Source organism: Oreochromis niloticus, linkage group LG1 (assembly GCF_001858045.2).
Source record: "Oreochromis niloticus isolate F11D_XX linkage group LG1, O_niloticus_UMD_NMBU, whole genome shotgun sequence".
Classification (NCBI taxonomy): domain Eukaryota; kingdom Metazoa; phylum Chordata; class Actinopteri; order Cichliformes; family Cichlidae; genus Oreochromis; species Oreochromis niloticus.
The window spans coordinates 1246099-1260440 of record NC_031965.2 but is presented as its reverse complement, the minus strand read 5'-3'; the positions used below and the strand labels follow the sequence as shown (position 1 = coordinate 1260440).

General features: G+C 41.1%; 1 protein-coding gene across 1 annotated transcript; it reads left to right on the top strand.

Annotated features, from left to right (window-relative positions):
- The first annotated feature begins 12137 nt into the window (after positions 1 to 12137).
- Positions 12138 to 13821, top strand: cart3 (cocaine- and amphetamine-regulated transcript 3). The gene is made up of 3 exons (XM_003456893.5): positions 12138 to 12418; positions 12982 to 13065; positions 13183 to 13821. The coding sequence occupies exons 1-3, from the start codon at positions 12230 to 12232 to the stop codon at positions 13288 to 13290; spliced, it is 381 nt and encodes a 126-aa protein (XP_003456941.1). The 5' UTR covers positions 12138 to 12229; the 3' UTR covers positions 13291 to 13821.
- Positions 13822 to 14342: the final 521 nt, after the last annotated feature.

Here is a 14342-nt window from a genome sequence, read left to right as displayed (position 1 = left end):
CACTGTGTTTTACTCTAAATGCTGAAATCAGTGAAAATCTGCCAGAACTCACAAAAAAAAAAAAGAAAAAACAAACTACTGTTGATTGTAAAGTATCCTGGAGCCACTTTACATGATGTTTTAAAGTGCTTAAAAAACCACAGTATGAATGCATAGTGTGGTTACGCACACAAAGCAAGTAAACTTAAAAAACTTTGAAGTTAATGTTTTTCAAAAGCATGTACATATATTTCATTCCCGCAGCACGTATGTTGGAGACATTCCCCGCGATACCTCGAGCCCACATGTTGGATGCATGAACATGACTCAGTATCCAAGAACAAAATAAAGGTGTCTGTATATTTCAATGTGAAGTTGATTATCATTTATATAATAACACAATATGCCCTTAATGCATTGACATGTTACCTAAATCAGTCTGCAGTGGTAGATTAATGGTACTGTGGTTACTTACAAGTGTTTCCGTTGTATCTGATTCTTCTTCATATTCCTGCACCTGAAGCCCCACAAATGGCAGTTAGACACACCGATGACTCACTCGCTCATGAACTTAGAGGCAACGGTGGAGTCAAACTCAAGCTGCTGGTTTTGTGTCATAAAAACTGACTTTATATCACATTTGTTTGACACCGCTCAAGTAATGATGCTCATTAATCACGCTCTTATTTCACAAAGATGACTTGTAAGATGCAGCAATTAGTGATGAGTCACGACTGGAGTTAACACTCGACCCGACCCCGATCGTTTTTCACTGCAAGAGCCGGCTGGTATGCCATCTGATGACCAATCAAAAACCAGCGCTGGGAAGACATACTGATGTGTGATAGCGAGATAAATAGAGATTAGCTCTGACGCGATGCTCTTATGTCATCTCATTTTCCTTTTTTCCTTCCTCTCCTCCTCCTCCTCCTCAGATCTCCATTTGAGGTGTTTTCCGGAAAGGAGATATTCTTTGTTAACGAGACAGCTCAGCGGCAGTTGTACTGGTGTGTGTAATTAAGGCTGGGCTCTGCAGATAGATGGAGACCTGATCGCTCTGCTCGTCCCTTCACACCAAACTCCCAGTTTACATAAAACAAACTGATTGTGGGAAACACAATCAGAGCTAGACCACAGGGATTGATTTTTTTCTTCTGCTTATCATTCATATCAACTGCGTTGCCCTATCCTGGAACAGGGCGAGAGCTCTCGTTATGGCATCTCTGCATAATTATGTGACAAGTTTAATTTGAAACATGATATAAATTACACACAAGTCCCAACATCCTCATCTTTATAAGGCTGGCAGTCCAGCTGAAAGCGAGCGAGCCTATTTTTAGCTTGTGAAAAGTCAACATTTTAGAAACAAAGTTTTTTTTACATGGTAAAGGAGAAAAAACAACATCTGAAATGATGAGGAGATAATGAGAGCTCAGCACTTCATATTTCATATGGGAGAAGTATGAGCACGACTAATACACAAACAGATTAACAGACAGGCACTACTTCTTTAGATGCTTCTTGAATGAGTAGCTGTTAGATTCAAGTCTGTGTCAAATGAGGTACAAAGACTAACAACTTCACAGGTGTGCACACGGCTGACGAATGAAACGAATGCTGGTGAAACACAAGGGATTGATTAATGATTTCATTATGTTGTAGTAGAGCTTAAGCAGAGATTTGGAAGTGTTTGATCAGACCTGAAGACAACTCTGTCTCCCATTCAAATCTGACATCACAAATATAAATATAAATGTATAAATACAATGTAACTACTTTAAGGTTCACTTGAGTATTTTTTGAGGTCAGTTAATACAAAAAAGGATGCTGTACTCATAAATATACATAAAATAGTATGTAGTTACATCTTCCAACAAACTAATTATATATAATAATTATATATAGGAGTGAGTTTGTGGTTTGTGAAAGCCACCACGTTCCCCCAACATCTTTAATACAGTGGAAGGACATCTCCCTTCAGACTAATCACGTGCTGTGTATGCGGCCGGTCTCTAACCACATACAGTGGGGTAAAAAAGTCCTGAGTTACTATTTGTTTTGTATGTTTGTGACACGTAAATGTTTCAGATGATCATGATGATGACACAAGTAAACACAAAATGCAGTTCCTAAATGAAGGTGTTTATTATGAAGGGGGGAATATGAAAAAGTGATTCCCCCTAATCCTAATAACTGGTTGGGCCGTCCTTAGCAGCAACAACTGCAGTCACGCGTTTTGTCTTTGGCTGTGGAGGAATTTTGGCGCATTCGTCTCTGCAGAGTTGCTGTAATTCAGCCAAGTTGGAGGATTTTATCGCATTAACCGCCTTTTTAAGGTTCATGCTCAAATACAGCAGCGCTAACCGACACTTTCTGTCGCGTTTCAGAGACCCTGGAATCACCAGAAAATGAATGAAACACAGGATTTGTTTTGGATCTTAGCAAGGTAGAGTCACTCAGGTGTCATTGGCAAAGCTGAGCAATTCTTATTTATACAAACACTCCTGCAGCACATTCATGCACAGCCTGGTCGGAGCTCTCTGTATGGCTTATTTAACGAGTCACAAACACACAACAGCAGCAATACAGATCGAGCGTTTACAGTTTTACTCCTGTTTACGTTCTGTGCCGCCATCTTGGATCATGAACTCTGGGTATGTAGGGCTGCGCTGACTTTCCAAGTGGGAAAACCAAGTCGAGGGGGCATTCCACAATAACATTTCTGATTGGGAACTGAATTTCCGAGTTCTGACGTATTCATCTTCACTCACAACTCACCTCAGAATGGCTGCCATCAGTCAAAAGTGAGCTTCTGTGATTCAGCCTGTTCTGGGCTCCGTTCACGAGGTTTTACAGAGTAAATAGACATGGATGCTTCTCACCTGACACTGAGAGCCTCTACTGACAGGAAAAAACTCGAGCATTAATACAAACACGCTGGCCAGCTACAACGTTGTTATAAGGTGAGTCTAAATTTAGTGTTTTTGATCTCTCCGGGTTGACTGAAACATATTTGTCCCTTAGCAGCCACCATAGCTAGGATTACACACACTTTTATTGGGAAGGATAAGAAAACAGAACTGAGTAAACTACATTACTGACATCTACCAGTGAAAATTTTACACACTTTTATCCTAACATCAGGTCGTGATCACAGTGACAGTGCTGTCTTTGGAGAAATGCCTCACCACCTCATCAGTACTGGTTTGCAGTAAAATGTCTCTGTTGCTTAGTACTAATTAGCAGATATGTATCTATTGTATCTGCACCGTTCATGGTACATATAGTTCAATTTTGCCTAATAACTAAACATTGAACCTATTTATCCAAATCTGATGGTTCAAAGTGTTATCCTAGTTTATGTTGCATCAGTGTCTCGGCCTGCATGAGTCTCTTCCTGTTCATCATGTGTGATTTCCTTGTCTATGTAGGTTCCCCGTGTGCTTCCCTCTCGTCTCCCTTATCTGTTCCCACGTTCTTCTCCCTGTGTTCCTTTCCGTTCCCCCAGTCTGTCGTGTAATTCATGTCTGTGTTCCTCGTCCTATTGTCAAGTTTGGTTGTCATGTCTATGTCTCTCCATATTTCCTGTTTTATTTTGAAAAGGTCTAGTGTTTCCCTGTTCAGTGTGTTAGTTTTACTTTTCCCTGTGGGGCTGTGATCATTTGTGTCAGCTGTGTCTCCCAGGTGTTTCCCTCGTTACCCTTCTGTGTATTTAAGTCCTCTGTCTCCCTCTGTTCGTTGTCGGGTTGTCTGTGGTCTCCACGTCTGGTCACAGCGGCTTGTGCCTACTGCTCAGGTTCATGTTTCACACGTACCTGTTTGGTTTCATGTTCTAGTTATGAAAGTAATTTAGCTGCTCCCAGTTTAGTTTCTAGTTTAGTTTGTCCCAGCATGTTTTGCCTTGTTTTCTGTTTTTGACATCAGCCCAAAATAAACAGCCTTTTGTTAAAGATTCAGTTCCGTCTCTCCCTCGTCTGCTTTTGGGTCCGCTCCACAAACACACCTACAGTGGAGGTAGAGCAGGTCACCTACTGATCGGAAGGTTGGTGGTTCGATCCCTGGCTCCTCCAGTCTGCATGTCAAGTATCCTTGGGCACGATACTAAGCCCAAGTTGCTCTCCAATGCATCCATGGGTGTGTGAATGTCATTAGAAAGCACTCAGTTTAGAGATAGTGCTTGTGAGAATGCGTGTGATTGGGTGAATGTTGCTTGTTGTATAGAGCGCTTTGAGTACTCCGGGAGAGTAGAAAAGCGCTGTATAAGAATCGGTCCATTTACACCGGCCATGCGTGACAGATCCATTCATTAGTTACTGAGACACTCGTCTAAAAATATCTCAATAAAAATGGGGTCAAGAAAATTGAGTTGTTTGCGCTAGAGGAAGAAAAGGTAAACTGATGACTGGAATATTTAGATTTTATTCTCAGGCAAACACAAATGTCTGAAAGTCGATGACACTCACCCTGAATGGGGCCAAAGTAGAGTCCTGACCTCAGGAACAGCAGCAGCTCCCAGCAGTGGCAAAAAGTTGCATATGCAGAGTGGAGATAACTAACACTGATAATGTTACATTGCTGAGAAACAGTTGTTAGGTATACAGACCCAAAGATACCTGCCAGAGCTGCTGAGACATCCAGCAACTTCAGGTGCTTGAAAAAGTATGAGTAGGTGTAGAGCAAAAACCTCAAAGTCAGCGTCTTTGATGGATCTACATAACATCGTGTTTGGCCGACGCCTCTCAGATATTCAGCACATCTGTTCTTGCGGTTGAGCAGAAACATGAGCGAAGCAACAGGTGGGCTGTACCTGCTGCTGGGAGAGTCTGCACAGGGATCGATGAATAGCAAAGTGAACAAACCAGGGGTTGAGAAATGGATTACTTTTACCTACTTGTTGTCAACCATGTAGGTGGAATTTTTATCTGTTTTGGACTTTAAGGCTTTTTTATTTAATTAGAAATATTCCCCCTCACAGTTTTACGTATTTAGGATGTGATTTTTATCAAACTGTCAGTTATGCTCTCATATTTATAGCAAAAACTTTTGAAACTTGATGCTGTGGTACCTGACTCATGAAAGTTATGGCTACTTTTACATTTTACTCCCACTATTGATTATCTACATATGCATCCGTGTATGGTCAGTTTTAGTATCGCTTGTCTTTTTTCTTTTGATTTGTTGTGTTTTTGCATCTGTACCTCCTTATGGTGTGACGAGGGTGTAGGTGGGATTCAGATCCACTGAGCCGGTCCTTCATGTGTGGACGTCTTTGTTCCCACATACCTCTAACAGGTTTGTTTGGTTAAAATGTTAACCTTAACTTCTACTTGTGAAAACATATCCTTAACTTGAGCATAGTAATTTTATTTATTTATCTGGATGGCCCAGGTCCCTCTTTTTTAGTTAATTCTAAGACGATCAATGGATTGACTCGGTCTTGGCAGAATAATCTGCTTTTTTAGCCTTCGAAAACTTCTCGTCTTCAGTTCATTGTCCATAGTGCGAGGTTGAATCTGACACCACATCCTTACAGATCCCAAAATGTTGATTGTGTTGATCTGGACGTAGCATTTTCTCCCACTGGAAATGCTACATCCAGATCAACACAATCAACTTTTTGGGATTTCTTGACCTGGATGATTGAGCAAGCATCATGACACATCCTTACACTCTGATTGTAGCGTATCACACTAATTTCGTCAAGTTTTAAAGTAAGAATGTAATATTCATCTCATCTGAGCACATGTTGATCTTAGTTTAATCCAAATGCTATATTTTCTTTTGTGAAGTCATGCTGGCCTTAATGGAGGGAGTTGTTCACTTGACTTTTTAAATAATAGAAAGGATCCTGTGATCATACACCTTGGTCACTAAGCTCATCTGTGTTTTATTTCTCATACAAAAGGTTTAGTAGACACAGATTAAGGCTATTCTCAGACTAAAAGAAAAAAATCACTGAAAACCTCCACTGAAAAAAAGTTTATGGTCTAGGATTAGGCTTAATCCATGTCTGGGAAACTGAGTCATAAACCAGCAAACTGTTCCGCTCGGTTTGGATGGATTTCCTTTGTCATAGTGGGTGAAATGCTACAGCAGGAATCATGTCTGTACAGTTTTCTTGCCTACTTAATGGAACATGTACAAAGCAATAGCCTACAGCCTTTCCTTTAAATAACTTTTCTCCAATTAATTCAATTCAATTTCAATTCAATTTTATTTATATAGCGCCAAATCACAACAAAAGTCGCCTCAAGGCGCTTCATAGGTACAGAGAAAACCCCAACAATCATATGACCCCCTATGAGCAAGCACTTTGGCGACAGTGGGAAGGAAAAACTCCCTTTTAACAGGAAGAAACCTCCGACAGAACCAGGCTCAGGGAGGGGCGGGGCCATCTGCTGCAACCGGTTGGGGTGAGAGAAGGAAGACAGGATAAAGACATGCTGTGGAAGAGAGACAGAGGTTAATAACAGATATGATTCGATGCAGAGAGGTCTATTAACACATAGTGAGTGAGAAAGGTGACTGGAAAGGAAAAACTCAATGCATCATGGGAATCCCCGGCAGCCTACGTCTATTGCAGCATAACTAAGGGAGGATTCAGGGTCACCTGGTCCAGCCCTAACTATATGCTTTAGCAAAAAGGAAAGTTTTAAGCCTAATCTTGAAAGTAGAGATAGTGTCTGTCTCCTGAATCCAAACTGGAAGCTGGTTCCACAGAAGAGGGGCCTGAAAACTGAAGGCTCTGCCTCCCATTCTACTTTTAAATACTCTAGGAACAACAAGTAGGCCTGCAGTGTGAGAGCGAAGTGCTCTAATAGGGTGATATGGTACTACAAGGTCATTAAGATAAGATGGGGCCTGATTATTTAAGACCTTGTATGTGAGGAGCAGGATTTTGAATTCAATTCTGGATTTAACAGGAAGCCAATGAAGGGAAGCCAAAACAGGAGAAATCTGCTCTCTCTTTCTAGTCCCTGTCAGGACTCTTGCTGCAGCATTTTGGATTAGCTGAAGGCTTCTCAGCGAGTTTTTAGAACATCCTGATAATAATGAATTACAGTAGTCCAGCCTGGAAGTAATAAATGCATGAACTAGTTTTTCAGCATCACTCTGAGACAGGATATTTCTAATTTTAGAGATGTTGCACAAATGGAAGAAAGCAGTCTTACATATTTGTTTAATATGTGCGTTGAAGGACATATCCTGGTCAAAATGACTCCAAGGTTCCTCACAGCATTACTGGAGGCCAAGGTAATGCCATCCAGAGTAAGAATCTGCTTAGATACCATATTTCTAAGATTTTCAGTGCCGAGTACAATAACCTCAGTTTGATCTGAATTAAGAAGCAGAAAGTTAGCGGCCATCCAGGTCTTTATGTCTTTAAGACATTCCTGCAGTTTAACTAATTGGTGTGTGTTACCTGGCTTCATGGACAGATAGAGCTGCGTGTCATCTGCATAGCAGTGAAAATTTATGCTATGTCTTCTAATGATGCTGCCTAAGGGAAGCATGTATAATGTAAACAGAATTGGTCCTAGCACTGAACCCTGTGGAACTCCATAATTGACCTTAGTGTGTGAAGAGGACTCTCCATTTACATGTACAAACTGGAGTCTATTAGATAGATATGATACAAACCACTGCAGTGCAGTACCTGTAATACCTACAGCATGTTCTAATCGCTCTAATAGGATATTATGGTCGACAGTATCAAACGCAGCACTGAGGTCTAGCAGGACAAGCACAGAGATGAGTCCACTGTCAGAGGCCATAAGAAGATCATTTGTAACCTTCACTAAAGCTGTTTCTGTGCTGTGATGAGCTCTGAAACCTGACTGAAACTCTTCAAATAAGCCATTCCTCTGCAGATGATCTGTTAGCTGTTTGACAACTACTCTTTCAAGGATGTTTGATATGAAAGGAAGGTTGGAGATTGGCCTATAATTAGCTAAGACAGCTGGGTCTAGAGATGCTTTTTAAGTAAAGGTTTAACTACAGCCACCTTGAAGGCCTGTGGTACATAGCCGATTATTAGAGATAGGTTGATCATATTTAAGATTGAAGCATTAATTAATGGCAGGACTTCTTTGAGCAGTTTTGTAGGAATGGGGTCTAAAAGACACGTTGATGGTTTGGAGGAAGTAATTATTGAAGTTAACTCAGAAAGATCAATTGGAGAAAAAGAGTCTAACTTAACATCGATGGTACTAAAAGTAGCTGTAGATAATATTACATCTGTGGGATGATTATTGGTAATTTTTTCTCTAATGATAAAAATTTTATTTGTGAAGAAGTTCATGAAGTCATTACTAGTTAACGTTAAAGGGATGGTTGGCTCAGTAGACCTCTGACTTTTTGTCAGCCTGGCTACAGTGCTGAAGAGAAACCTGGGGTTGTTCTTATTTTCTTCAATCAATGACGAATAGTAAGATGTTCTGGCTTTGCGGAGGGCTTTCTTATAAAGCAGCAAACTATTTCTCCAGGCTAAATGATGATCCTCTAAATTTGTGGCACGCCATTTCCTCTCCAGCTTACGAGTTATCTGCTTTAGGCTACGTGTTTGAGAATTATACCACGGAGTCAGGTACTTCGGATTTGAGGCCTTAGTTTTCACAGGAGCTACAGTATCCAGAGTCGTACGTAGTGAGGAGGTAAAATTATTAACAAGATAATCGACCTCTGTTGGAGTAGCGTTCAGATAGCTGCTCTGCTCTATGTTGGTACAGGGCATTGAAGATGATAACAGTGGGTGGATTATATTCTTAAACTTAGTTACAGCACTTTCAGAAAGACATCTACTGTGATAAAGTCTACTCTCCACTGCTGTGTAATCAATTATTGTAAATGTAAATGTTATCAGGAAATGATCAGACAGCAGAGGGTTTTCAGGAAACACTGTTAAATGTTCAGTTTCTATGCCATATGTTAAAACAAGATCTAGAGTGTGATTAAAGTGGTGGGTGGGTTCTTTTACATTTTGAGAGAAGCCAATTGAGTCTAATAACAGATTAAATGCCATGTTGAGGCTGTCATTTTTAGCATCTACATGGATGTTAAAATCACCCACAATAATTATTTTATCTGAGCTGAGCACTAAATCAGATAAAAAGTCTGAGAAATCAGAGAGAAACTCTGTGTAAGGCCCAGGTGGACGATAGATGATAACAAGTAAGACTGGTTTCTGAATGACGTCTGAGCCCTTGAAAATAGGCAACTGTATAATCATGGATTTAATCCCCCCCCCCCCACCAACCCCTACATTTTTGTTGTTTTATTTCAAATCAGTCGGGGTACACACACATAAACAAGACCAGTCTTTTTGGCTATACCTGCCATTCCAAGCATGTTTGCCGTCAGAGCAGATAATTATCTGTCACGGTAACAATACCATCTGATTTTAACTTCAAATTGTCCGGGTAGCCTTTATGTGCCTTCATTTTTATTGTACTCCTTCTTTGTTTCTGTCTCTTCCTTCCATCCTTCCTTCCTTCCTTCCTTCTCCTGGTGATTGTTTCTCCTTCCTGACTTTGTGAGTTATTCTTTGGCCATCTTTAAGCATCTTTTTGCTCATGTGGTTTTCTGCGTTTGTCCTTCTAACCTCTGTTCTCTTCCTGCCCTCGTTAGTGTCTGATTGAGCACGCTGGTACGTTATTACCCCGTTTCTCTCTCTGGTGTTTACTCACTGCTCAGTGGATTGCTCTCTCACCTCTGTTCCTTTCCTGTGTTTTCTCGTGTTTTTCTGCTGCTCACACCGTGTGTTAGGTGACAGAAAAATAATATAGGTGTGTGCAACACATTTTGTTAACCCTAAGTTAATTTTGTTTCACCACCTGCTCACCTGTTGAGATGTCTGACTGCACCAGGCCCAAATACCCCACTGTGGCCCACAGGGTGGGTTTGGAAAATGTGAAGGAGAGCATCAGTTTTGAATATTTACCTATATTTTCACAAGTCTGCATTTTGTAGGGTGTTTACATTCCAATATAAAGTGTCTTGGTGCTATAGAAATGAAACTGATGACCTCATACATGACCATTCAAACTACAGCACAGTAAATAAGTTCCAGATAAGCAACGATAACAAAAAGTTCCTGTATTTTCACTGTTTAGTACAGAAATGTATGATTTGTAATTAAACAGACATAATCTGTCAATTATCAAATGCTTTCTGTTTTATAATTACAGGACAGTCTGGGCAGTGAGCTGCCAGAACTTCATTTTACAGATTTATTTCAATCTAAGCGCAAAGACTCGTGCTGACAGACTTCTTTTACTTACTACAGGAGCATTTCTTTATTATGTAGGAAAACTTGTACTTCTTTTTCTCATATTAAAATATCTCAGGGATTAAATGTAAAGTTCTTTGCACTGACAAAAAGAGGCGTTTCACGGGTCCGACCCACGTAAGATCAAAGTGGACCATATGTGACCCCAGATGTAAAGAAGAGTGGGGTATTTGTTAGAGACAGAAAAAACAAACCACAAAGTGTGGAGGGTTAATTCTGAGATAGCCAGAGAAAGAAAACTGAATGAATGCTGCTGTTGCTCTGTGGTCACTGGATATGTAAATTAGGCAGTGTCCTGCCCTGGGTCACAAAAACAAAATCACTGATATGAAAAGAAATATTTAAGCCTATTTTTAAATTCATGGCTTCCCCTCAAAAATCCCCTAATATGCTTTTCTGAAATAGTGACAACATCTATTTTATTGTTTTCCTTGCACTGCTCCCCGAAATCTGTTTATTTATGCACAATTCACAAACTGGCTGATTGAGGTAACTCACTTTAAGGTCTTCAAGGTTACATTTTATGTCTAAAAGCACCAGAAGAAACCAATCAGAAGGAGGAAGTGACCCCCAAAGGCAGTGCAAGCCTGTGGCAAAAAGACTTTCAAAACTATTGAAGCCGAGGTTGTGAATGAAATAGCCCGGTGGTTTTGAATGGAATGTCAAATTGGCGTCTCAGTCATTAAAGCTGGCACAGAGCGAGACATGAGTCATGCAGTCTCGAGCGCAATCAAAGCAGCTTCCTGCTCCTCCATCTCCGCCGGTGGACCCGACGCAGGCAGCTCTGATACCCACGATCAATGCAGCGCAGAGGGAAAACTCAGCCGCAGGATTAAGAATACAATGGAAGCGACAACTGCTGTCGCTTGTCCGCCCATATTTTGTGTAAACATTCATCATTTGCATTGTTACCGCAGACTCAGTGGTTGCATAAGAGATAAAATGACATGATTCTGTGGCTGCAGGGTGCAGATCATGTTAGGTGGAAGAGTGCGCGGTGGAGCTGATTATTCTGCAAAATATGGATTATTTTAATGTTGTTTATGTTCCCCAGTGTGAGTTCTGATGCTTTTGGAGTTTAAAAATAAAATCATTCCATAATACTTTGTAATACAGTATAGACCTGAAATATACTCTGTTTTATGTAATAGGAAACTTGTTCCTGTTTTTCCCCACTAGTGTCATAAATGCTGCAGAAATAACGAAATAAATCACTATTTCCCTTTGAGCAGTTGGTAATGCAAATCTTAGCCTTCATGCCCTCACAAACTTCAAAATGCAAAACATGGACTTCTAATCAACGTACAGGCTGATTAGAAGTCGGATTGTTACTTTACAAATAAAGCAAGACGTTTTCAATCAGCACTGCTTGTTTTCGTGGTAATTCACTGCATAAAAGAGTGAGTCACTAAGTCCTAATGCTGGAAAGCCTGGAAATGGCACTCTGGGAAAATAATAAGAGAAAAGTAACGCATTGTGCCATACTTCTTCTATAGGTGGAATACTAAATACAGCCCTGTTCTCTGACTGCTGGGTGACTCAAGCACATCTTTTGCTCTTCTGTGAAGTTGAACATCCTGAGGCTGTAAATCCAACAGTGTTTGACGACTGCAGTTATATTCTCATGGCTGAAGTTTAATCAGGTGATTGACCTAATGCCGCTTGAACTTGATCTTGAGCTTCCTAGAAAAGACCAATCAGTTTTCCATTCTTCTATCGAGTAAGGAGTAATCCTTTGCGCTCTAAGTAACGACCCCACGCAGGCTGCTGTTGTTGTTGACTTTTGGAGGCATATTTTGCCCAGCAACTTTTGCGGCATGACTCACCCAAGGCAGCTGTTACGCATGACAAATAAAAAAAAAAAAAATCAAAGGATAAGGTGGAGCAAGCAGATGCAACTAGTCAGATAAAAAGGTGTTTGGAGCGGTGGAGCGACTATTTGAGACCGGCAAAAGGGGCGACATGCTGCCGTGCACCGGGACCATGCAGAGCTCCAGGCTGCTCAGCGGGGCGCTCCTGTGCGCACTGCTGCTGCTCTCCAGCGCCGCTGGAGCCGAAGTGTTGGACTCCGAGTCCGAGGAGGAGCTGAGCCCCAGAGCCCTGCGTGACTTCTACCCCAAAGGTCCGAACCTGACCAGCGAGAAGCAGCTGGTAAGATCTGCACCCGGAGTACGCATGCAGACACACGGCGCAACTTAGACCGCGGAGAGCTTTCTTCTTTTATCAAGACCGATTCTGTTTTTTCCTCTCTCTCCCTTTTTAAAAAAAATAACTTTTAGTTATGCTGTGAAAAATAAAATTAAGACCATTTTATTTATAGCCTGTGAAGCCCGCTGATAACAAGAGTCAAGTGCAACAATGTGACGCTAAGCTGAGCTCTGTGAACAGCTGAGAGTGAAAAGAATTGGAATGCAGGATTCTTCCCGGTAATGAAACTTGGACCCAGTGTAGTTAATACAACAACAAGAACAAGAAGAAACACTTTTCCTCAGCGGTTTGTGTCGTTTTACATAAATATGGCTTTTTTTGTATAGTTACTTTATTAATAATTCCAACTTTTAAGAAAATCACCAACAGATTAATTTTTATTTTATTCGTGGCTTTTAATTAATTTGCATGTTCCATAAATAGATTTTATATTTGTATGCCCACTCCAAAAACCAAATTATCTTTATTAATGGTTTTGTGTTTTTGTTTTTGTTTGTTTCCGACAGCTCGGAGCTCTCCAAGAAGTTTTGGAAAAGCTGCAGGCTAAACGGCTGCCGTTATGGGAAAAGAAATTTGGCCAAGTCCCAACGGTAATTATTATTATTATTATTATTATGATGATGATGAAATGGCACCACCTTGGTGCATGCAGTGGCGGGTGGAAATGAAGCGAACCTCTGGTTGTGTTCCCTCTCTCTGCCTCTCAGTGTGACATCGGGGAGCAGTGCGCTGTGCGGAAAGGCGCTCGAATCGGCAAGATGTGCGACTGTCCCCGGGGAGCTTTCTGCAACTTCTTCCTGCTGAAGTGCTTATGAGCCTCTCCGGATCTGAATGTAGCACTGAGACAGAGGGAAAACAAATTCGCACTCTATTTCTCTGTAATTACTATCATATTTTTTATGATGCCGTTGAGGAGCAGGTGGCTGTCCAACCCTTACAAAAAAGAGTATTGTGTGATATGTATATATTTTCAAAGTATATATTATCAAAGAAAAATCCTATAAAGAGTCTGTGTAAGGATGATGGCGATGGATTGAAGATGAGCCACAAAGTACCATAAAGCTCCTGTAAATACTCCCAACCACTTTATGTCAGTAGGAAAAGCACAGGATGCGTGTTGTGATGTAGGAGTTGAGGCATAACCCACCCTGCACAATTTACCCACCCGAGGACCACATACACGCTGTAAAGTCTCAGCAGCAATATTATGGGAATATTGTAGTAATTCTTCACCTGGGCTAGTCCGGTCTGTCTCTCGACCCTGGTCTGTTTTGTTTCAGATGAATGTTTTGTGTATGACTCATGATTATAACAATAAACTGTGGATCATCTTGTTTTGTAAAGCAGCGGACTGAGTGCATGTTCTTTGAAAAATGGCTCCGGTCACGTAAACAGAGGCCAGCTCCCTTGAAATCGGTTATGCAACGTTTTCCACTTTTTATTTTTATTTTTTGTATTCAGATAATCTCACGGATTTGAGGGAGTCAATATTTAAACAGTGGCGTTCGCCAGTGACGTCACACCTCCTGGGGCCGGCCAGGCTGCTCCGGTGACAGAGGGGCTTAAAATTAAACCTAATATTACTGCAGGGAAAGCGCAGAGTGACTGCCACGTCTCAGCCACACTGTCACTGCGCCAAAACACTGAGCCGCTTAATCACTTTCAAAGGGGGCAGCCTCAGGCTAATAACGTCAGATATAAGCTCAACACAAACGTGACGTAAAACTATCTCATTCTTGGCTTGTACAGGTAACCTCACGAATCTGGTCGTTTCAATTTAAATCCGTCTTCGTTCAGAAACACTTGCACACTGATGTTTGCGCAGAGTTTTGGAAAAGCGCTTTGATTTTATGCTGATGGAGGGAAA